General features: G+C 45.9%; 1 protein-coding gene across 8 annotated transcripts; it reads left to right on the forward strand.

Annotated features, from left to right (window-relative positions):
• The first annotated feature begins 98 nt into the window (after positions 1–98).
• On the forward strand, positions 99–16,229 carry USP11 (ubiquitin specific peptidase 11). Of its 8 annotated transcripts, none has more exons than XM_057537809.1 (22): positions 190–330; positions 1,624–2,070; positions 8,056–8,165; positions 8,258–8,469; positions 8,813–8,930; positions 9,027–9,214; positions 9,338–9,399; positions 9,524–9,623; positions 9,998–10,171; positions 10,254–10,412; positions 10,798–11,022; positions 11,164–11,247; positions 11,366–11,460; positions 12,197–12,403; positions 13,080–13,132; positions 13,320–13,577; positions 13,654–13,724; positions 13,948–14,060; positions 15,018–15,167; positions 15,256–15,371; positions 15,546–15,634; positions 15,708–16,229. In XM_057537809.1, the coding sequence occupies exons 5-22, from the start codon at positions 8,885–8,887 to the stop codon at positions 15,843–15,845; spliced, it is 2,328 nt and encodes a 775-aa protein (XP_057393792.1). In that variant the 5' UTR covers positions 190–330; positions 1,624–2,070; positions 8,056–8,165; positions 8,258–8,469; positions 8,813–8,884; the 3' UTR covers positions 15,846–16,229. The 8 variants fall into 8 exon arrangements, with proteins under 8 accessions (XP_057393789.1, XP_057393790.1, XP_057393791.1 ...); XM_057537811.1 differs by having other exon boundaries at positions 8,258–8,377; XM_057537812.1 differs by having other exon boundaries at positions 8,258–8,377; positions 9,069–9,214.
• Positions 16,230–24,660: the final 8,431 nt, after the last annotated feature.

Raw genomic sequence — 24,660 nt, forward strand, 5'->3', positions numbered from 1 at the left:
GATGCCCGCCTAGCCCCTCGACGCGTCCGAGCGAGGAGTCCCTTTTCAAAATGGCAGTAGACCCCCGGCTGTTTGGGGGGGCTCTGTTTCCGTTTCCGGGACCAGAAGCCGGAAGTAGCAGTTGAGGGGCCTCTTCCTATCCCCAGCTGCGGTGACTGTGAGAGGAGGGCGAAAGGCCATGGCGGCGGTCGCAGAGAGTCCGGCGGCTGCGGCTGCGGCCGAGGACCGAGAGCCACAGCGTGAAGCGGTGCCGGGCCTGGAGAGCCAGCGGCGCCAGATCGAGAACGGCGAGAATGGGCGAGGGCCTCCGCTGCGGACGGGCGAGAGCTGGTGAGGCGGAGCTGCGAACGGAGCCTCGGCTTGGGGGGACGATGGGGGCGTTGGGGACGGTGGGGGACGGGGCGGCGTAGGTCCGCAGGAGAGGTGCCTTGGGGCGGGGGAGTGGCCTGTGAGACTGAGGACAAGAGAGGCGGGGAAGTGCCTTGTCTGGGAAAGAGGCGGGGCCGGGCCTGTGTGGTGGAGCCTGCGGCCTGAGAACCGGAGGCGGTTTGTTGTGGAGAGGCAGGGGGGCGGATTTTTTTTTTTTTAAACATCTTCATTGGAGTATAATTGCTTTCAATGGTGTGTTAGTTTCTGCTTTATAACAAAGTGAATCAGCTATACGTATACATATATCCCCATATGTCCTCCCTCTTGCGTCTCCCTCCCACCCACCCTATCCCACCCCTCTAGGTGGTCACAAAGCACAGAGCTGATGTCCCTGTGCTATGCGGCTGCTTCCCACTAGCTACCTATTTTACGTTTGGTAGTGTATATATGTCCATGCCACTCTCTCACTTCGTCCCAGCTTACCCGTCCATTCTCTAGTAGGTCTGCGTGTTTATTCCCATCTTGCCCCTAGGTTCTTCATGACCATCTTTTTGTTTGTTTGTTTTTTAGATTCCATATATGTGTGTTAGCATACAGTATTTGTTTTTCTCTTTCCGACTTACTTCACTCTGTATGACAGACTCTAGGTCCATCCACCTCACGACAAATAACTCAGTTTCATTTCTTTTTATGGCTGAGTAATATTCCCTTGTATATATGTGCCACTTCTTCTTTATCCATTCATCTGTCTGTGGACACTTAGGTTGCTTCCATGTCCTGGCTATTGTAAGTAGAGCTGCAGTGAACATTGGGGTGCATGTGCTTTTTTGAATTATGGCTTTCTCTGGGTATATGCCCAGTAGTGGGATTGCTGGGTTGTATGGTAGTTCTATTTTTAGTTTTTGGTTTTGTTTTTTATTTATTTTTGGCTGTGTTGGGTCTTCCTTTCTGTGCGAGGGCTTTCTCTAGTTGCTGCAAGCGGGGGCCACTCTTCATCGCGGTGCGCAGGCCTCTCACTATCGCGGCCTCTCTTGTTGTGGAGCACAGGCTCCAGACGCGCAGGCTCAGTAGTTGTGGCTCACGGGCCCAGTTGCTCCGCGGCATGTGGGATCTTCCCAGGCCAGGGCTCAAACCCGTGTTCCCTGCATTGGCAGGCAGATTCTCAACCGCTGCGCCACCAGGGAAGCCCTATTTTTAGTTTTTTAAGGAACCTCCATACTGTTCTCCATAGTGGCTATATCAATTTACATTCAGGGGGCCGGGTCTTGAGAAGAAAGGGCCACGGCGGCGGGGTCAGGCTCGCGTGGTGGAACCAAGAACCTGGGAAGGAGGCTGTCTCAGCAACAGAGCGGGACAGCATGGTCTGCGCGACGTAACGTAGCATTTGGAGGCGGCCCGCGGTGCTCCGCTGCGCCTGACAACGGAGGCGAGGCGGGTGACGTCAGGCGGAAGAGCGAAATCGGAGCCGAAAGGCTGTGGGGGCGGGGGTAGTCGGAGCCTGCGTGATGGAGGGAGCTGGAGCCTGGGAACGAGGCTTGTGACGTAGGCCGAGGGGCGTGTCCTGGGGCCGAGGAAAGACTGCAGAGGGGAGGTGGTGCCTTGTGAAGCAGAAAATGGCGCCTGCGAATGAGCAAAGTTTGTGACGCGGCGAGGTTTTTGCCTCTGGCCGAGCCCTTCTTCCCAGGACGGGAGAAAGTGCAGGTGATTGGCACGGGAGGGGCCTTCGATGTTACATTTGTTTTCTGTTTTAGTACTGCTTTGTTTTTGTAATCAGGAACAAATAGCTTTTTAAAATGTCAATGCGTATCTTGATAAATCGGCTTGTTTAATTGATTTGCTAACCAGTGCTTGAAATGTACTGTTCCTGGGTTCATATTTCTCGCCGAGTTGCATCTCGTTTTTTAAGTTGTGAAATACGTAAGACCTGTAAAGATTATATGAAACGTTTACGTAGCCCAGGTTGATGGACATTCTATAAAAATAAACGGCCTGTGCTCTTCAAAAATTTCAAGGTCGTGAGAGACAAAGGATGAAGAACTGTTCCAGACTGAAGAAATTAACGGGATTTAACGAGTCATGATAACTAAATGCAAAGTGTGATCCTGGGTTGGATCCCGGAGCAGAAAAAATAAATTATTTAAAAATCAGTTTTTTCTCATAAAATGAATTTTCTCTCTTTTACTGTAAAAGATATGAATGGGGAAATTGGTAAAATTTTACTAAGGTCTGAAGATTAGCTATTAGTACTGCTAATTTCTTGCTTTTGATAACTGTATTGTGAGTATGAAAGAGAATATCTTTGTTTTTAGGAAATACATGCCGAAATATTTAGGGGTAAAGAACCATCGTGTAAGCAAGCTTACTCTGAAATCGCTGAAAGAATGGCATATATAAAAACGTATTTAAAGAAATAATCGAGCAAATGGGTAAAATTTTAAATTTGGAGAATCTGGATGAAGGGCACACGGGAATTCTTTGTATTATTTTTGCGATTTTTCGGAGTCAATTTCAAAGTAAAAAATTTAAAGAATAATAAAAAATTTGTGAATTAACCAACTAGGTTAAGATTCAGACCGTTACCTTAAGAAATCCTTCTGTGCCCCTCCCAGATGAAGGTCCCCCTCCCTGCCACGGGAAGTTATTACCCTGAATTTTTAATTTCGTTAACGTTTCCCCACCATTGTATGCATCCCTAAATAGTATTTGTGGTCTAAGCTTTTATTTTATTGAGGCTATATATGAAATCAGACTGGACGTACATGGCGTGCCCTTTGCATCATGTCAGGTGGGTACTCGGTATCCACATGACGTCATTGGTGACGTTAGCCTTGATCACTTGGTGAAGGTATCTGCTGGGTTTCTCCACTGCAGGTACTATTTTCCTCTTTCCGTACACAGTAATTCTTTTTAAAAATAATTTATGTCCATCCTTTCCTCAAAATGTTTTAACAGTCTTCCTATTTTATTCAATGTAAATGCTAAACTTCTTACAATGACTTGCAAGGCTTTAGGATTGCGAGGCTGGTCCCTGGCTCTGATCTTCTCCCATGCTCTTCTGATTTCCCTCCCCCTCACTTTCCCCATCCGGCCATATTGGACTCTTGCTGTTCCTCGAACGCCTCAAGCATGCTCTCACCTGAGAGCCTTTAGGAGTGAGGTTTGCTCATTTTACAGAGTTCTTTAATCACAGTACTCGCGAAATATATATTCCTGTTACTGGAGAGACAAGTTGAGATTCCCCACATCGGAAATATGGAACTGAGCAATTTGTTTTACCATTACACTATAGCTCTCCAGCAAGGCAAAACCTCAGTCCATCCTGAGAATAAACAACAATGACAGGAACATTTTTTATAGCCCATTTGGAGGTGTTCAGAAGGGCGGGGGGGGGACTTTGGTTTCTGCCCCATCCTACCTTTACAGCCTTGTGACAATACCCTTTAAAATTATTCCACCAGTACCAGGTTTCCTCTTGGGGTGTTGAAAATGTTTTGGAAGTAGATAGAGGTTGTGGTTGCACAACGCTGAATGTACTAAATGCCATTGAATTGTTCACTTTTTAAATGGTTAATTTTATGTCATGTGAATAAAAAATTATGCTCTGTCAATAAAAAAAATTTATCCCATCGATGTTGGTTCAGTATTGAAGCCAGTTTATCTCTGCTTTTGTGGATAATATCATGCAGCATTTTTCTTTAGCTCCATTTTTTAATGCTTATCTAGAGCAGAGCACCTCAAGATTCTTTAATTTGCTGTCTATTTTATAGGGGTTTGCTGCAGTGGTCAGGAAATTTGTGCTTATAAAGCATTTCAAAGTCATGGACTAACCCCAAGTCATATACCTAATATCCATATTAATATTTGCACCTTCTATCTTTTGTCAGCTGGCAGATCTGGGTGGGGGCATTTAATTAATTTGGCCATCTAAACTGATTTAATTTCTAGGAGAAGCTTAAATTTTAAGAGAAAATTCAAATCTGTGATAGTTTAGCCTCCTCGGCAAATTTTCGAGGATGAACCATCTAAAACAATTAAATCTGGGATAGCTGAAGGAGTCTCTAGGTCTGTGCAGGGTGTGGGTAGTTTCCTAACAGAGGTAAGCAAGCATGAGGTTCTCTTTGTTCAGGTTAAGGAAGGTGGGTGGCTGGGTTCAGTGTTGCAGAATCGACTGTGATGTGTGAAGGGGAAGCAACGTCTCACTGGCGCTTAAGAGACTAGCCTAGAAATGTTGAGGGTTTTCTGTCAATGGAGAAGTCTGCACAGCACGGGGAACCGTTACCTTTAATGAAGACCCTAGAACTAAACCGACTGAAATTTTCACACGTTTGGTTGGCGATTGCTGCTATAGCTCTTACACAAGGTAAATATGCTTTGGCCACTGGATCTAATGAAAGACTGAAATAAACAATAGGCCTCTGACAATTCCCCTGTAATTGAGTCGGCACCCCTAGTACCTGTTCAGACTTTTTGTGAACCAAAAAGGGAAAGGGGTTTGTGAGTCTAGCGTCCTGGAGGGGGGGATCTTTTGGTAGACAGTTACTGTACTAGTCTTTGTTGCTTGAACATGAGTATGCTTTTTAGCTTGAAAAGTATGCAGTTATTGAAAGATATTTATATTAGTATATCTAATTATATATAATTAACAATAACTAATCTAGGAAGATAAACTTTCTTTTTGGTTTGTCATTTTTAAAAATAATCAAGTTTGAAAAATGAAAGCTTTTCTGAAATTTTCAAGTTAATTAAAATTGGGGGAATTTTGGATAAACCTAATGATGCTATTGTCATTCCTTTTATAGGGCAAAGGAGCAGATCTTTGTGGTATCTCCCAGAGATAGTTTAGACAGAAAAGAACATCTTAACAGTGTTGTTATTCTGACTTTGGCCTGAATTTGCGAAAGACAAAGGAAGAATAGTTGTTTTTTAACAAGATATAAATTGAAGTAAAGACAAGAAATATTTATAGTCAACCTCGTAAAACACAGTGATAAACAACAAAGATTATTAGGAGCTTAACTTTTTTTTAAAGCAAGAATTCTTTTTAAAAAATGAGCTAAGGAGATGTTAGAAGGCACCAAGAGTTAACAGTAATTTGGTGACAGAAAAAGGAACTTCCAATCTGGGCATAAATTAATGTAGTCATTTTACAGAAAAGGGCCCAAATTCTAATTTTTCTCCTTTGGTACATTATTCATGTAACAATTTACAGAAAGGATTTATTTATATGCGTGCCTTCTTATTTATGTATGTAGGCTTATACAGATATATAAATAATGAATTTAGAACAAGGTAATAGCACATTTACCATCTGAATAAGCTAACAACCTTTTAATAAAACAAGTAGGAAACCATCTCTTAGTTTATATCCATATTTCTATTTCTCTGTAATTATTATACCTAGTGTAATGATTAACCAGAATAACCAATATTTTCTCCAGACACAAGAGAAATCTAGAGGACAGACAATATTTTTAGTAATTTCTTTCCGTAAGCACATATTTCATATCATTTTAACAAATTTGAGGAAACACAAACATAAGTGACTTTAGGAAGATCCATTTTATTTCTGTATACTAGCAACAAGAAATTAGAAAGTTAAAATTTAAAAGATACCATTTACAGTAGCAACCAAAAAAAAATTGAAGTGTAGGAGTAAATGTAACAATGTGGGTGCTTTTTCATTAGACAATGACAACTCTGTCATGACTGCCACCTGAGCTGACAGATTATGAGCCATCCCAATTCAGAGATGTTAAAGTTTTTGTGTCTTTGAATTGAAAAAACATGGTAGTGATACTTTGTGAAAATTTATGTGAAACTTCAGTCTTCTATGAGGGCTTTAGAAATCCAGGTTGTAGCCAGGTCTGGAGGTTTTGCTTACCACTCTAAAAAGTGATTTTAGTGTTAATCTTCCTTAAAAATCTGCTTTTAAAAAAACCCATTGAGCTGTGGCTCCTTCTGCTTCGAAGCTCCCATTAACAATAAACTAGCTTTACTGAGTGAATTAACCTCATAGACCATCAATGGAGGCAATTAAAACCTTGAAGGGGAGGTGAAGGTGCAAGTGGCAGAGGGTAAGGTCCGTGATGGGGTTTTCTAGATGAGTGATGGGAAGTGTCTGTGGCTTGAGCCACCGGGGTGTGGGGAGGGTGTGTGTCCCTGGCATGAATGAAATACGGGGTCTGGGGGGGGGTCACTGCAACCCCCAAAATAAATAAATGAATAAAAAACAACCCACAGAAAAGTTTGCCTATTTGGGCAACATGTGACTATTCCAGGGTTTTTCTATCTCTCCATCCCCCTACCTTTCTGATCCTTTTTTAAACAAAGAAAAGTTGCCATTTTAAGGAATCCAATTTATAGAGTTAAATCGCTGGAAAACTAATGTTTACGTATTTTTCAGCAGTTTTGTAATTTTTTAAAAAAGTGTTTATTTGAGGCTGTTAAATACTTGGGACAGCCTTTTATGTGTCAAAAATTCCATAGCAGGGACTTCCCTGGCGGTCCAGTGATTAAGACTCCGCACTTCCACTGCAGCGGGCAAGGTTCGATCCCTGGTCTGGGAACTAAGATCCTGTATGCCACGGGTGGGCGCAACCAAAAAAAAAGAAAAAAAAATTCCATAGCAGAGCAGGTTTGTGTTGGGGTTGGAGGGGGGAACGAGGATTATGTGTACATGAACTTTTTTGTCTAAGCCCTGGGATCGGAACAGTAACAGCTAATGTTCATTTAGCACTTATTATATGTCAAGTATTTTGCAGACTTCAGAATTTCTCATGACATTTTACAACGGCAGATTTCAACAGTCCTAAATGTTTATCCTAGTAGTGCATATAAAAGTCTCCTTTAAAAGAGAACAGGTCAAACTGCACTTAAAGGTGGTTCAGGTGGTAAATTTTATATGTTTTTCACCACAGTTTTACACAAAGAGTGAGCTAGTCACCATACACTTAGAAATTTACTCTAAAGCCAAAATAAATCCTAAATAAAAAATTATTTTAAAGATGGCAGTATACAGTTTTTGAAGGAAAACTTTATGATTCTTTTAGCAGTTGAAATTCTTTTTGATTTCTGAGCGGGTTTTCAGAATTTAACAATCCATTTCTTAGCTGAAGATTTTTGTATCCTTTACAAACACTGCACATTTAACAAATGGCTGAAGTCTTACAACATTAGCTGCAAATAGCAGTTATTTTGAACCTAATTTGACTGTGTTACCCCACAGACTAATACAAGTGAATGATTGTTTATTCCATAATAAAATCTCCTGTTTTCTGGCACCATGGGTATGGGTATGGGGTTTTTTTTTTCCCCTTGGTTTTTTGTTTTTGTTTTGTTTTTTTTTTGCCGTTATTGAGCACACTTTCTGTTTTTAATCAAACCTCTTTTAGTATCTTAAGAAGTTAAGCATTCTGTCCGAATCTGGATTTCACTGAATACATTTTGCTTCTAATTTATTTTTATATGATGCTGAAAATTTTTTTAAATGTTGAATTCTGGGAAGAATTTCTTTTTTTAATCGGAAAAATAGTTGGTGTATAGCGCTGTTATTAGTTTCAGGTGTTCATGAAACTTGTCATCTTGACTTGTAAACACGTGTTGATACTTTTAGTCTAATAACCGTGTGAAGTGGTACCACTAACCCCCAGATAGCTGTGTGACACCCCTGTCACCTGTCTGGTCCAGGTTCCTCGTGGAGCGGCACTGGTACAAGCAGTGGGAAGTACACGTGCAGGGAGGAGGCCAGGACCCCAGCACCTTCCCTGGCTGCATCAACAATGCTGAGCTCTTTGAAGGTACCAGGCTTCTGCCTCCCCACATCAGCCTAGCCTGGACTTCTTGTCATCTTTGTCCCAGCAAATGATCATGAGCCCCTTTTCTGTGCTAGGTCATTGGTGAGATGGCCAGAGTGACTCATCACTTTCCTTCCCTGATTGTTCCTCTGCCACCTCCCCCCGCCCTCCTGCAGACCAGGTAAACTGGCGCCTCAAGAAGGGACTGGTGGAAGGTGAGGACTATGTGCTGCTCCCAGCGGCTGCTTGGCATTACCTGGTCAGCTGGTATGGTCTAGAGCATGGCCAGCCTCCCATTGAACGCAAGGTATAGTGGGTGGAGAGGGTGCTGGGGGGCGGCTTTTATAGTGGGGGAGCGTAGGAGGAAGGCCTCATAGGCCCAGGATGGGTCCAGACCTGTGTGTTCACGTATGCTGTATCCATACACCTGGGTCTGCCCTCTCCTCCTCTCCCAGGTCATTAGACGGTATCTTGCTGTGTCCCCTGCATTTGCTCACCTGTGCATGCTCCCCTCACAGAGCCTCGTACATGTGTCTATGCCATGTGTGTTTGTCTGTGTGGATGTTCCTCTGATCTCAGAGGTCGTCGTTCCTGTGTCCGTGTGTGTGTTGGGTGGGTACACCTGTGTGTGCATCCTTCCCTCCTTCCAGGTCGTGGAGCTGTCCAGCATCCAGAAGGTTGAAGTGTATCCAGTAGAACTGCTGCTCATCCAGCACAGTGATATGGACACAGCTCACCCCGCTCAATTCAACCGCACAGATTCTATTGGTGAGTCTAAGGGTCGCGGAATAAGTTGGCATTCCCAGCCACGGTCACAGCTCGGTGACCTAAGGAGTCTGATGCCAAGATGGATGGATCCTCCAGGGTTCCAGGAAGACCTTGAATGTGCTCCATCACCCTCCACAGACCTAGTTCTGCGCACCGCTCAAGAGCAGTTTCTGGTGAGCCCCCAGGAAGAGACACGGCTGTGGATCAAGAACGCGGAGGGCTCTTTTGAGAGGTTGTGCAACACACGTGTCACGGTGCTTGACGCCGCTCTCCAGACTGGGCAGGTAAGGGTGGGGAGGGCTTCTTGGCCCACCACCCGTGCTCAGGTTGGGGGAAGTGAGGGCTAGGTGTCCGTGGGCCCTCCCTGAATGCCTTTCCTGATCTTTACTCCTCTTCCTCCAACCCAGGTGGTCATCATGGAGACCCGAAACAAGGATGGCACTTGGCCCAGCGCACAGCTGCCCGCCATGTGAGCCCTTGGGGTTTCCAGTCCAGAGTGGGATCCCACAGTAGGCAGAACAACTGAGCCCAAGAGCACATTCCACCCACAAGTAGTAGGTCCTCAGCTGATAAGAGTTTCTCATCCGTCCCAGGAGCAGCACGTCGGAGGAGGATGAGGACTTCCAGGGCCAGCCGGGCATCTGTGGTCTCACCAATCTGGGCAACACGTGCTTCATGAACTCGGCCCTGCAGGTTGAGCCATTAGGTCTAGGTCTGGCACTGCACAGGGATGGATTTGAGCATTGGAGATTGGGGACAGAGCTAGGGGGGTACTGCAGGGCAAGGGGTCAGGTTGGAAGCTGGGGCCCCACAGTCTGGCTCGACATGCCCACGTTACTTTCTGAAACGTTAATGCCTCTTCTTTCCACTTGCTCCCTGCTTTCCCTTGTCTTCTCTCCTTCGTCACCACATTCTTCCTTCTCCTGAAATACTGCTCTCTTCTCTCCCCTACTCCCCTGCCCCTTCTCTTTCTTTCCCCTTCCTCCTCCCTCCTGTCTCCCTTTCCTCTGTCCCCACCTTGGTTACCTCTCTCTCCTCTTCATGCACCTGGCCCCTGCCTTCTGCAGTGCCTCAGCAATGTGCCACAGCTCACCAACTACTTCCTCAAAAACCGCTACCTGGAGGAGCTCAACTTCTGCAACCCGCTGGGCATGAAGGGGGAGATTGCAGAGGCCTATGCGGACCTGGTGAAGCAGGCGTGGTCCGGCCACCACCGCTCCATCGTGCCCCACGTGTTCAAGGTGTGGCTCAGCCCTGGCCGGCTCCTCTGCGCCCCCATCCCCCAACTCCCTCACGCTCTGACGGCCCTGCCCATCTTCTCAGACCAAGGTCGGCCACTTTGCGTCCCAGTTTCTGGGCTACCAGCAGCATGACTCACAGGAGCTGCTGTCGTTTCTCCTGGATGGGCTGCACGAGGACCTCAATCGTGTTAAGAAGAAGGAATATGTGGAACTGTGCGATGCTGCTGGGAGGCCAGATCAGGTGGGTGCTCCTGGAAGACCCCCATCCTGAGAGCCTCATTAAAGCCACTAGGGCCTCTGCCTCAGGAATTTTCTGGCCTCCCTGGAGTATCCCGCACACCACCATTTTCTATTAAGCTCCTCTTCCCTGACCTCAGTCCCAACCTTGGCTCCAATGCCACATCTGCCCTCACACCCAACCCAGAGTTAACCCCCACCTGGTCTCCTGCCCCAAATAACCCCCGGCCCTGACAGTGAATGCAGTCTCCAGATAGCCCTCACTGTAACTCTGCCTCTGGACTTTACCGGTGGCCCTAACCTTAACTTTAATCCCATGCGCATCCACCCCACACCATGGTTTTCCCCGGCCCCGGGCAAGCCTCACCACCCACCACGGCACTCAACAGGAGGTTGCTCGGGAGGCCTGGCAGAACCACAGACGGCGGAACGATTCTGTGATTGTGGACACTTTCCATGGCCTCTTCAAGTCCACGGTGGTGTGCCCTGATTGTGGCAACGTGTCTGTGACCTTCGACCCCTTCTGCTACCTCAGTGTCCCACTGCCTGTGACCCACAAGAGGGTCATGGAGGTCTTCTTTGTCTCCATGGACCCCCGCCGCAAGCCAGAGCAGGTATGGGGGGAATGGGGACAGGGGACGTAATGAGGGACATGTAGTCAGAGTTCGTTTGATTACTCTGCCGTACCTCAGGGTTTCCTTCCCTAGCTCACCACACATCCTTCTGCTCTTTTGTGGATACCGTTCCTCCCTCAGCACCGGCTCGTGGTCCCCAAGAGAGGCAAGATCTCGGATCTGTGTGTGGCTCTGGCCAAACACACTGGTGTCTCGCCAGAAAGGGTGAGGCTCTGCAGATAGAAGGAGGGTGGGATTCAGGGGCAGGGGGGCAGAGAGAGGCAGAAGGGCCTGGGGGAGACCTGGCAGACTGACCGGTCCCCTCTCCGCATCCCATTCTCAGATGATGGTGGCCGATGTCTTCAGTCACCGCTTCTATAAGATCTACCAGCTGGAGGAGTCTCTGAGCAGCATCTTGGACCGAGATGATATCTTCATGTGAGTGAGAGGACCAGGGGAGATGAGGGCTTCTCAGCAACCTCCTCCATTAACCACCTTTCCTCTCCCTTCCTCGGCCTGATTCACAGGGCACCTGCGTGGCTCGGGGCTTCGGCCATGTGTCTTAGTGGGGCAGGGGGCTAGGGGCTGTCAGTGAGTGGGGCGACACATCCTTATACAGGGCGTCCTTGGGTGTTTTCCTCCTTGTTATGTGAGGGAGGCTCCTGTTTCTTTATTTTATTCAGCACTTAACTAGTACCTCGTATGTACCAGATGCTGATCTGCACTCCTTACTCACATTGCAGGCCTCAAAAACCAAGTGATTTTTGAAATGGGGAACACTAAGATGCTTTCTGAGCATAAGAACATTCAGAGCAAGTTTGAAATCTTCGGGTAACTAAAACAGAAGGTGCTTTATGAGTAGAAAAGTTTTTGTAAACCAAGCAGTTTAGTTTTCCAAAAAGAAAATGGTTTTAGATCCCTGTGTCACAAAAAATTTTTGTTAACTCCCTCAGTGCTCTGATAACACCGAAGTACTTCATCTAACATCACATAAACAAAGGGCTGTGTAAATCATCCAACAGTTTGTAAAATGCAGAACCCTGGGTGACTCTTTGGACCCTTTTAAAAATATTTTCAGGCTGTGAGTGGTGAGTGGCTGGAGCAACTGGGGTAGAGTCCTTGAATCCCTCCTGGGTGTCCTGATCAGGTGTGACCTGATGTCCATCCCCCACAGATACGAGGTGTCAGGCAGGGCTGCTATTGGCGAGAACTCCAGAGAGGACGTTGTGCTTCCTATCTATCTGCGGGAGCGCACCCCAGCCCGGGACTACAACAATTCTTACTATGGCCTGATGCTCTTTGGGCACCCACTCCTGGTGTCGGTGCCCCGGGACCGGCTCTCCTGGGACGCCCTGTATCACATCCTGCTGTACCGCCTCTCGTGAGTCTGCCCTTTGGGATCAGGCAGGGAGGTGGGGTCAGAACTCAGACCCGGGTGTCTAGCTGCTTAGTTGCCACCTCCCGTCTGCATCCAGAAGACAGCTCAAACTTAACATGGCCAGAGAGGAACTTGTAGGCTTTTTTCTTTCTCTAAATTTCTGACTTTGCTACCACTTCTCCTAGGTGCTGGGGATACACAGAGGTGAACAAGACAGACAAAATACAGACTTCATCTTGTACTTAATTGTCTCTTCCTTGGAGAGGCTTGGTTGTTTGTGTTTTTACTGATAGATTTTCATCGTGCTTAAAATCCAGAGTCCTTACCAAGGCAAACAACAGTGCGCTATCTGGCTTCACCTCTCTCTCATGTTGCACTTACAAGTGCTCCTCAGAGGCCTTCCCTGATGGAAATTTACAGCTGATCGTGGGCCTGTTTACCAGTGGCTTATCATACTTAAGATCCACGCTCCTTAACTGTGGCGCACAAGATCCTACATTGTCAGGCCGCCTCTTCCCGTGTCCCTCTGGCATCTCCTGAGACCTTCCGGGCTCCTCCTTAAGAACTGTTAGTGTATGGGTTTACCAGTGGCTTCCCATCATAAGCAAAGTAGGATTCTGGACTCTGTCCTCCCTGCCCTCGGGTCCCTCCTTGAGAGTCTCCTCTGCTCTGTCGGCAGACGCTATGTGACCAGACCCAGCTCGGATGACGAGGATGATGGGGATGAGAAAGGTGAGGAAGAGAAAGGAGAGAGGATCAGCAAGGATGAGGGTCTGTACAAGCAGTCCCATGGCCTGAGGAAGGGTCAGGGGGTCTGGGGTCGGTCTGGCCCACACAGGGTCCACATGGATGTGTACTGCAGCTCAACCCCCTGGGGCTCACACATTTCCACCTCTGACATCCTCTCCTGTCCCAGCAGACCTGGAGGATAAGGACAACCTCCCTAAGCCTGGACATGTGGCTGGGGGCAGCTCCCAAGACCCTGGGCCGGAGCAGGCTGGGCCCAGCTCTGGAGTCGCGGGCGGGAGCCGGGCCCCCGTGGACAACGCCCCTGGACCATCTCACTGGCCCCAGAGAGCACGGCGCAAGCACCTCTTCACCCTGCAGACAGTGAATTCCAATGGGACCAGCGACCGCTCGACCTTCAACGAGGATACCCATGGTGTCTCCTTCAGCTGTGAGCCAGGGTTGGGGAGGCGGGAGGGGGGGTTTCCTTGGCAGCAGGGCCCATGACCACCTCCCCTCGCCCCCAGCCCAGCCGTACATTGCCATCGACTGGGAGCCAGAGATGAAGAAGCGTTACTATGACGAGGTGGAGGCTGAGGTAAGCGAGATCCTGGGGATGGGAGGCACTTTCACCTTGTGCCACACACACCCTCCCCCACCTCCGCCGAGCCGAGCCGTGGCCGCAGAGCTCCCAGGGCCTCGGATTCCTAGCTTCAAAGTCCGTGCTCTTAACCACTCGACGTGCGTCTTCCACCCCCACTCCTTTTTATCCCCCCCCCAACCACCGTCCTCATACCTGGCTGTCCACTCCTCCGACCTAGGGCTACGTGAAGCATGACTGCGTTGGGTACGTGCTGAAGAAGGCTCCGGTGCGGCTGCAGGAGTGCATCGAGCTCTTCACCACCACTGAGACCCTGGAGAAGGAAAACCCCTGGTGAGGGACCAGAACGGGGCCTCTGGGGGTGCAGTCGGGTGGGACCACCTCCCCCAGTCCGTCACCACTAAATACACCTCCTTCCCCCTCCCCCTCACTCGAAGCCTTCCTGCCACTCTGGCCACCAACACCCCAAGCCTATTCCTACCTCAGAGCCTTTGCCTGGGCTGTTCCTTCTCCCAGGGTCGTTCTTCCTCTTGTTATCTACAGGATTTGACCTCCATTTTGCTCAGGTCTCTGAGCAAATGTCACCTTATCAGAGAGACCTTCTCTTACTCTTCTGTTAAAAGCCACTCCTCCCCCAGCCATCAGCTCCCTCCATTCCCTCTCTCTAGCTCTGTAACGCCACTTGATGTCACATCCTAGATCCCCTTTTGCATCGTTTTTTGTCTTTTCTGTTAGAGTGAACCCCTTAAGGGGGAAGACTTTTAAGTTCACTGTGTGTCTCTTCTCACTGATTATAATGGTGTGGGCTGTGCAGTAGATACTCGTTAGATCCTTGCAGAATAAACAAAACAGAAAAAGAGAACCAAAAAAGACAAAACCAGTCTCAAAAATAAGAGCGGCATCTCCGTGGAGCAGAAAGGGAATAGAAGTACAAAGTAGTGCCAAAGGACTCAACAGTAGACCGTCAGTAAATACCTGGCGAGTGAGTCAGTGAATAAAATAGAAGAGAGAAAACTGGAGTGAGAGAGGCAGGCTCTAAAAGAAGACTAGTGTCTCACAGACCGGAAGCCAAACAAAAACACACGCCAGTACAAACGTGTATACGGTGGGGAGTTGGTAAGTACTTGGCAGGATTTTAACGTGTCAAGAGAGCAAACTGGAGTAACAGGCAGGCTAGGAGTAAGAGCAGCATCTCTGGACGAGACGTGGCCCACGAAGGCCGCACGGCACAAGGAGCATGCGGTAGGTGCTCAGAAAGTGTCTGTGTCCCGACTCGGGCTCCATCTCTAGGTACTGCCCCAATTGCAAGCAGCACCAGCTGGCCACCAAGAAGCTGGACCTGTGGATGCTGCCGGAGACGCTCATCATCCACCTGAAGCGCTTTTCCTACACCAAGTTCTCCCGCGAGAAGCTGGATACCCTTGTGGAGTTTCCTATCCGGTCCGGGGCCCGGGGAGGCTGGCTGTGGGGGGAAGGCAGGCAATGGGGAAGGGGGCGCCAGCAGTGTTATCCCTCTCCCCACCCACAGGGACCTGGACTTCTCCAAGTTTGTCGTCAAGCCGCAGAACGAGTCGGCCCCAGAGCTGTACAAATATGATCTCATCGCAGTTTCCAACCATTACGGGGGCCTGCGGGATGGACACTGTATGTGCCAGGCCGTGGCAGGGCCGTGTGCCGGGGGGTCAGGATGTCCCCAGTGGGTGTCCCCAGATGTGTGAACGGGTGGCGAGGTCATCAGGGTGGGAGGAGTGAGAGAGCGAACGTGGTCGCCTCTTAGGGGCAGGAGGGTGGGTGAGGACAGCTTCCCCTCTCTTATAGATACGACATTTGCCTGCAACAAGGACAGCGGTCAATGGCACTACTTCGATGACAACAGTGTCTCACCTGTGACTGAGAATCAGATTGAGGTGTGATTTCCATCCTCCCTTCTCCCGACACCCTCCTCCCCGATCCACACTGACTCCTGTCCTCTCCTCGCAGTCCAAGGCAGCCTATGTCCTCTTCTACCAACGCCAGGATGTGGCACGTCGCCTGCAACCCCAGCCCAGCTTATCTGACCCCCCAGCATCCCCAGCCTGTGGTACCCCAGCCAACTTTGAGTTCATGGATATAAACTGAGGGGCCCTGGCCCTGCCACAGGGAAGGAAGCCATGTCTGCTTTCTTCCTCCCCGGCTCCAGCCCTGTCCTCTTACCTGTGTTAGGTGCCCCATGCCAGACGCCACAGGCTTAGTCGTGGCTACTGTTCTCCTGTGCTGCTATATTGCTTTCTCCTGGGGAAGAAGAGGTATGTCTCCTTCCGGCAGTGTGTTCCCTACCTGTGTTTGCCCCTTAGAGCATTAACCCTCCCTTCTATTCTCTATTTATGGTTGTCCCCTTCCCTCTTGTCCTCAACCTGGGGTGAACTGAGGGGGTGGTGGTGGGGTGCACCTGAACACAGAGTGTATTTTCTTATTGAGACTCTGTACTTTCCGCTGTGTACATATAAAAGTGCCAGTGTGTTCCTTGGCAGTGTGGGGTTTTTTCTTTTCACATGATTACCAAGCACCAGTTCTGTGCCTGTGTGCTTACTGAATGCCAGGTGTGTGATGGCTGCTGCTCTGTGTGCCAGGTACTATTCTAAGTGCTTCTGAAGCACCATCTGCGCACCAGACACGATTCTCAGCACCAACTGCATGCCCAGTGTTTTCCAAAGCATTTTGGAAATATTGACTCATGATCCTCACAACAGTCTCACACAGGAGTTGTCATCGCCAATTTCAGATGGGGAAACAGATACAGAGGTCAAGTAATTGCTTGAGTTAGGTCCAGAGGTCAGTACACCTTATCAGTTACACTGGAGTAGTCCCGGAGGGGACGTTTGACCTCCCTGGACCCAGGATGGGAATCTTTGTGGACATGACCTGCACTACAGGTGATGTGGGAAAGGTGTGCCTGGAACAGACAGGCATCCGTGTGGGCAAATGGGTGGTTTCCGGACGTAAAAGATACTAAGCAGACCACCTCGCAGGCCCCCAGTAGTGTCCTCTGAGGAGTGGGTACATCTGGCCCAAGCCAGCCAAACTGACAGGACAGATGTGCCGTGTTTGTGTCGCCCCTATGCCTAGCCTCCCGCCATGACTGCAGCTCCCCCACCAGGCAGGGTCCCTTCAGCCTCATGCCACAGAAGAGTGAGGTGGTGCACCTAGCACAGAATGGGTGCAGCATAGTGTGTGTGAGCATAAGATGCCACCTAAGCACTGCACAGCCCCCACCTGAGCCCTCCCATAGGCACCAGCTCTCACCTCTGAGAAACAGGGCTCCTGTGGGGACAACCTTGGGGCAGCGTGGAGTGGACAGATGTGCAGTATCCGGACGTAGACAAGCACCCCAACCCTTCACACTGAGGAAGGGAATCCTGATCAGGACGGCTGAGAGACCATTCCCACGGGAAGGGCCTCCTCATTCCCCTCAGCCTGCTGCCTTTGCACTGGACCTGGCAGGCTCCCCCCGCCCCCACCTCCAGCTTTATCACCCACAAATCTCCGGTCGTGCTGTTGACACAGGCAAGAATCGAGGTAGTTGCTGTGAGCTCAAACTGACTTAAGCGCAAAGCACAGAAATACTAGTCAAAGGTATGACTGGATCCAGGAACTCATAAGCTGTTGTTTAATCCTCACGAAGACTATATGGTTTAAGCACTATTACCCCATTTTGCAGATGAGGAAGCAGGCGTAAAGAGCTGGTTCAAAATAAGACCTCATTAGCTATGAGTAATCAATCAGTCCTGGACAAAAATTCACCTACAATGAATTCACTCAAAATAACTTCCCGGGTTTAACCAAAGACATTTTGAAAAGACAACACGCCTAAGAATCAGGAAAAGTAAGAGGCAACAGACACAGTTACATGGAGACACCTCATACTAGAATCCTCGGACATCAATGTAAAACAGTTATGCTTGCTCTGGCCATGGAAATAGAGATGATTACACATGAACAAGAAATTTAAAACTTTAAAAAATGAAAATGAGTTGAGAAAGAACCAAGCAGAAGTGATAGATCTGAGATAGATAATAACAAAGTTTGAGAAGTCAATGGATGAGTTTAGCAACACATCAGACATAGCCGAGGAGGGACTCTGAATTGGATACAGTTTAAAGTGTACTAAGTAATGCACTTCTAGAAGATTTTAAGATAGACTAATACTACATTTCGATAAATTAAGGGTATAAAAACTAAAGAATAGAAAAGTATAAATTTCAAACAAGAGGAAGGGAAATAGATGAATAATCCAAAAGAAGGCAAGAAGAAAGGAACATGGAACAAGGTGGATGGATAGCACGTATGCAACCACTTGCAAATAGTCTGCTCTGCCCTCTCCAGTTCAAGGGAGGGGACTGGGAAGGAGGCTGCTGCTTCCAGACCGCAACTGCCACCGTCCCAGGGAGAAGGTGGGGCGAGGGTGAGGAAGAATGCCACAGAACTTTCCCACGACTTTGAAGATGTCTTTTTCTTGATTGGGCACTTGCTCTGTTGCTATAAACCTGTGACTGTTTCCAGAGTACTGACACAATTGGTTCTGACAATTCAGCTTGCTTTCTTTTTTCTTTTCTTTTTAAATTTAATTTTATGTTTTCGTTGGGGAACACAAGCTTGGAGCTTCCTAGTCTGCCATTATGCTGATGTCACTTCCTTTGTGTATTATGTGTTTTTTTTTTAATAGGAAATTTATTGATAGAAATCTCATATTTTTTCATTAGATTGCACATCATTTATTACTTGTTTTTTATTTTTAAAAATTAATTTGTTTACTTATTTTAATTTTTTTTGGCTGTGTTGGGTCTTCATTGCTGGGCGCGGGCTTTCTCTAGTTGCGGCAAGAGGGGACTAACTACTCTTCACTGTGGTGCACGGGCTTCTCATTGCAGTGGCTTCTCTTGTTGTGGAGCACGGGCTCTAGGCTCGCGGGCTTCACTAGTTGCAGCAGATAGGCTCAGCAGTTGTGGCTCGTGGGCTCTAGAGCCCAGGCTCAGTAGTTGTGGTGCACGGGCTTAGTTGCTCTGTGGCATGTGGGATCTTCCCGGACCAGGGCTCGAACCCGTGTCCCCTGCATTGGCAGGCGGATTCTTAACCACTGCGCCACCAGGGAAGTCCCTGAATTAGGTATTTTTAAATGATTCCACTTTATCTCTTTTGTTTGCCTGTTAGCTCTAACTCTTAGTTTTATTTACTGATTGCTTTAGGGTTTATATTTATTATACATTTTTAACTTATCAAAGTCTACCTTCAAGTGATATATACTACTTCACATATAGTATAAGAACTTCACAATAGTGTGCTTCCATTTCCCCCTGCTCAGCCTTTATGCTATTGTTATCATGCATTTTACTTTAACATATGTTATAAATCCCAAAATACATTGTTATTTTTATTTTTTAAAAAAATATATATTTTTTTAATTTATATTTGGTTGCACCAGGTCTTAGTTGCGGCATGCGGGCTCCTTAGTGTGGCATGCGAACTTTTAGTTGCAGCATGCATGTGGGATCTAGTCCCCTGGTCAGGGATCGAACCCGGACCCCCTGCATTGGGAGTGTGGAGTCTTAACCACTGTGCCACCAGGGAAGTCCCTGTTATTTTTATTTAAGCAGTCAATTACTTCAAAGAGATTTAAATAATAAGAAAAGGAATCATATATGTTTACCCACATAGTTGCCATTTCCAGTGCTCTTCATTCCTTTGTGTAGGTCCTGATTTCCATCTGGTATCATTTGCCTTCTTTCTTTAACATTTCTTTTTTTTTTTTTTTAATTATTTATTTATTTATTTTGGCTGTGCTGGGTCTTCGTTTCTGTGAGAGGGCTTTCTCTAGTTGCGGAGAGCCGGGGCCACTCTTCATTGCAGTGCGCAGGCCTCTCACTATCGTGGCCTCTCTTGTTGCGGAGCACAGGCTCCAGATGCACAGGCTCAGTAGTTGTGGCTCACGGGCCTAGTTGCTCCGCGGCATGTGGGATCTTCCCAGACCAGGGCTCGAACCCTTGTCCCCTGCATCGGCAGGCAGATTCTCAACCACTGCGCCACCAGGGAAGCCCCTCTTTAACATTTCTTATAGCGCAGGTCTGCTGGTGATGAATCCTCTGTTTTTGTATGTCTGAAAAAGTCTGTATTTCACCTTATTTTTTGAAAGATATTTTCATGGGTCTAGAATGTTAGGTCAACTGTTTCTATTTCTTCCAGTACTTTAAAGACATTCCTCCACTATCGTCTTCCTTGCATTGTTTCCTATGAGAAATCTGCTCTCATCCTTCTCTTTGTCCCCCTGTGCATAGTCCTTTTTTCCCTCTGGCTGCTTTGAAGATTTTCTCTTCAGCACTGGTTTTAAAAAAATTGATTATGAGATGCCTTGGTGTAGTTTCTTTTTTTTCTTCTTCCAGTTTTATCGAGATATAATTGACATACAGCACTGTGTAAGTTTAAGGTGTACAACATAATGATTTGACTTACATACATTATGAAATGGTTACCACAATGTTTAGTGAATATCCATCATCTCATATAGATACAAAATTAAAGAAATAGAAAAAAAATTTTTTCCCAGTGATGAGAACTCTTAGGATTTACTGTCTTAACAACTTTCGTATATAACATACAGCAGTGTTAATTATATGATGTTGTGTATTACATTCCTAGTAGTTACCTTAGAACTGGAAGTTTGTACCTTTTGACTGCCTTCATCCAATTATCTTTCCCACCATCCTCCTGCCTCTGGGAACCACAAATCTGACCTCTTTTTCTATAAGTTTGTCTCTTTGTTTTTGAAGTATAATTGACCTTCAACACTATGTTAGTTCCTAGTACACAGCATAGAGATTCAATTTTTCTATACATTTCAAAATGATCACCAAGATAAGTCTAGTTACTGTCACCATACAAAGATATTACATAATTATTGTCTATATTCCCCACACTGTACATTTCATACCCATGACTCACTTATTTTGTAACTGAAAGTATGTACCTCTTAACCTCCCTCACCTATTTCTCTCCTCCTCACCTCCCCTCCTCCCTGGCAACCACCTGTTTGTTCTGTTTATGTTTAGTTATGTTTGTTCATTTGTTTTGTTTTTTAGATTCCACATATAAGTGAAATCATACAGTATTTGTCTTTGTCTGACTTATTTCACTTAGCATAATGCCCTCCAAGTCCATTCATGTTGTCACAAACGGCAAGATTTCATTCTTTTTTACGGCTGAGTAATATTCCATTGTGTATATATATACACCACATCTTTATCCATTCATCTGTTGATGGGCACTTAGGTTGCTTCCATATCTTGGCTATTGTAAATAATGCTGCAGTGACCATAAGAGTACACATATCTTTTCAAATTAGTGTTTTCATTTTCTTTGGATAAATACCCAGGAGTGGAATTGCTGGATCGTATGGTAGTTGTATTTTTAATTTTTTTAGGAATCTCCATACTGTTTTCCATACTAGCTGCACCAACTTATATTCCCACCAACAGTGCACAGAGGTTTCCTTTTCTCCACATCCTCACCAACACTTGTTATTTGTTGTCTTTTTGGTAATAGTCATTCTGACATGTATGAGGTGATATCTCATTGCGATTTTGATTTGCATCCCCCTGATGATTAGTAATGTTGAACATCGTTCATGTATGTGCCTGTTGGCCATGTATATGTTTTCTTTGAAAAAAATGTCTATTCAGGTCCTCTGCCCATTTTTTTAATCAGGTTGTTTGTTTTTTTTTAACGTTGAGTTGTATGAGTTCTTTATATATTTTGGATAGTAACCCCTTACCAGATATATTGTTTGCAAATATCTTCTCCCATTCAGTAGGCAGCTTTTTGTTTTGTTGATAGTTTCTTGCCTTGGTGTCATTTCCTCATGTTTCTTGTGCTTGGGGTTCCTTGAGCTTCTTGGATCTGCAGGTTTCTAGTGTTCATCAGATTTGGAAAAATTTCGGCAAGTGTTTCTTTCTTTCTTTCTGAAGCTCCCCTCTCTCTTCTTCTTTATGGACTCCAATTACTCATATATTAGGCTGCTTGAAGTTGTCTCACAGCTCACTGATGCTCTTTTTTTTTTTGATTCTTTTTTTTCCTATGTACTTCATTTTCAATAGTTTCTATTGCTGTGACTTCAAGTTGACTAGTTATTTTCTTCTTCAATGTCTAATGTGCTGTTAATCCTATCTGGTGTATTTTTCAACTGGGGCATTGTAGCTGTTCAATTTGGGTCTTCTTTATATCTTCAATGTCTCTACTTAACTTTGAACATATGGCATACAATAATAACAATAACTGTGTTAACGTCCTTTTCTGCTAATTCTAACGTCTGTATCAGTTCTGAATCAGTTTTGATTGATTACGCTCCTTATTATGGGTCATGTTTCCCTGAAAAGGCATTTCTGATACTCTTTGGTTGGATCTCAGACATTGTAAATTTTATCTTACTAGTAGCTGGATATTTTTGTATTCCTACAAATCTCCTAGAGCTTTGTTCTTGGATGCATCTAATTTTCTTAGAAATAGTTTCATCCTTTCAAGTCTTGCTTTTATGATGTTAGGCAGTTCCAAAGAAGTGTTTAATCTAGGGTTAATTATTCCCCACCACTGAGGCAAGATCTTCCTGAGTCCTCTATCCAATTACGAGTGTTTCCAGTCTTCCTGGTTGGATCAGCCACTGGAACCACCCTGTGTGAGTGCCAGGCCTTGTTCCCTATAACCCTTTTGAATGGCTCTTTCCCCAGTCTTGGGCAGTTTCCTCACACAGATGCACTGCTTGATATTCTGTTGATTGCTCCAGGAAGACCCTCTGCAGATCACCAGAGTTCTCTCTGCAGCTCTCTCCTCTCTGGTACTCTGTCCTAAGGACTCCAGCTGTTCTGGTCTCCACAGACTCTCAGCTATGTCTCTTCAACTCAAGGGCTCCGCCAGGCTCTGCCTGGGTTCCCCTCCCTGAGCAGTGGCCTGGACAATCCCTCCAGGCAGTAAGCTGGGGAATTCACCTCATCTGCTTCCTGTTTCTCAGGGGTCACTGTCCTTCATTTCCATTGTCCATTGTTTTAAAAACTGTTGTTTCACATATTTTGTCTAGTTGTATTGTTGTTTCAGGCAAGAAGGTGAGTCTTGTCTCTGTTGCTTCATCTTGGCTGGAAGCAGAAGTGCTCTCCCACAACTTTGTAAAACTTGCTGTTCAGCTGTTCTTTTTCTCACTTCTTGAGATGAAGGCTTAGTTCATTAATTATTCTAACTTTTTGCCTTGATATGTTTGTACTCCTAGATAATAAAAAACAGAAATATGGATTGTAAAAACCCCATGTAAATAGACTTATTACTTTTGACACTCTTGGATTCTTTAAATAAAAAAAGTAACACATTTGTGAAATGCTTACAGTTTTTTTGGTGCCATCATAGATCTCACCTTGAAAAAAGTTTCCTTAACAACTGGAAAAAAATGTATATAAACATGGGTATCTCTATATTTTAAAAACTTACTGTACCTTTAAAAAATTGTACACTCTTTCTGTGTGGAAAGGGGATAGCAGAGAGAGCAATCTGGAAGTTAAAAAAGAAATATGGAAGGTAGAAGAAAGCAAGGAGAAGAGGGAATAGAAAAGTAGGAAAAATTAGTAGCACATGGATGAGGTTTACAGAAATGGCATGTAACCCTCACTGTTTCTAGATCTTCAGTTATAGTTTCCATAGACTGCAATGCATGGCTGGTCATGGTCCACTTGCATTCACCAGCCACCCCACTGAGCAGACCACTGCCTGTGTTAGCTACTCTATAAAATGGTAAAAACAGTATGTAAATACACTGTAGAAGAAGACTTAATTGTGAATATAGTTTTTTGGTATTTTTAAGAATGGACAATGTCTGAAGTCAGGGCTCCAAGGGAGCATCCTCTTTTTTTTCTACTGCCGTGTAAGATCCCTGTGCTATTCTCTGAGCAGCTCTAAAATCTTGTTTCTTTCCATTCTAGAACCTAACAAAATCTTGGATTTGGTTTGCTCTAGCAGTTACAGTCACTGAGGCGCTTTTCTCTCTCTCCTTCCTTCAGTTAATAGGTTTCCTGTGCCCAGTTGGAAATGGGGCAGGTTGGAGAGGACCTTTCCTCTTTCCAAATGGAGACCGTGCTGAAAGCAGCAGATTTTGTGTCCATTTGGTATCACTGCTACCTCTTCCCAAGCTCCTGTCCCTGTCATCAGCTGACCCTTTCTTTCTGTGATGTATGAATAGGGCTATGAGTTTCAGTGAAGGTAAAATATGTGTTTTCAAATAAAATCTGTTTTTGAATCTATCCTGGGGACAAAAATACTTTCATAATTATTAAAAACTGTGTACTGCTCTGTCATAAAAAACAATATGTATAGGACTTCAGAAATTACAAAAAAGCTTCCAGATACATTCTCATTTGCCCTCTGTGTAACACCGTGGGACGTGGTATTATCATTGCCATGTTGTAGATGATGGAGCTGCCGCTGAGGCAGGTAGGCATTTTGCCCTTGCCCAAGGTCATATAGCAAATAAGCGGTATCTTTTAGCCAAGTCTTAGCTCTACAGCCCCACTCTTTCTACTACTTTATTCCTTCTAACATGTGCCGAAAAGCATTTTTATTTGTTTAAAGAAAAATAAAGTACTTTCACTCCTCCTAATGAATTTTTTAAAAATATTTATTTATTTATTTGGCTGTACCGGGTCTTAGTTGCGGCAGGCGGGATCTTCATTGCAGCATCCTTGTTGCAGCATGCGGGATCCTTAGTTGTGGCATGCGGGATCTAGTTCCCTGACCAGGGATCGAACCACCCAGGCCCCCTGCATTGGGAGCATGGAGTCTTAACCACTGGACCACCAGGGAAGTCCCCTCCTAATGAATTTGAACATGTGTAAGCTTTTTAAAAAATAGAAATGTGTTGGGAATTCCCTGG

The sequence above is a fragment of the Balaenoptera acutorostrata genome, chromosome X (assembly GCF_949987535.1).
Source record: "Balaenoptera acutorostrata chromosome X, mBalAcu1.1, whole genome shotgun sequence".
Classification (NCBI taxonomy): domain Eukaryota; kingdom Metazoa; phylum Chordata; class Mammalia; order Artiodactyla; family Balaenopteridae; genus Balaenoptera; species Balaenoptera acutorostrata.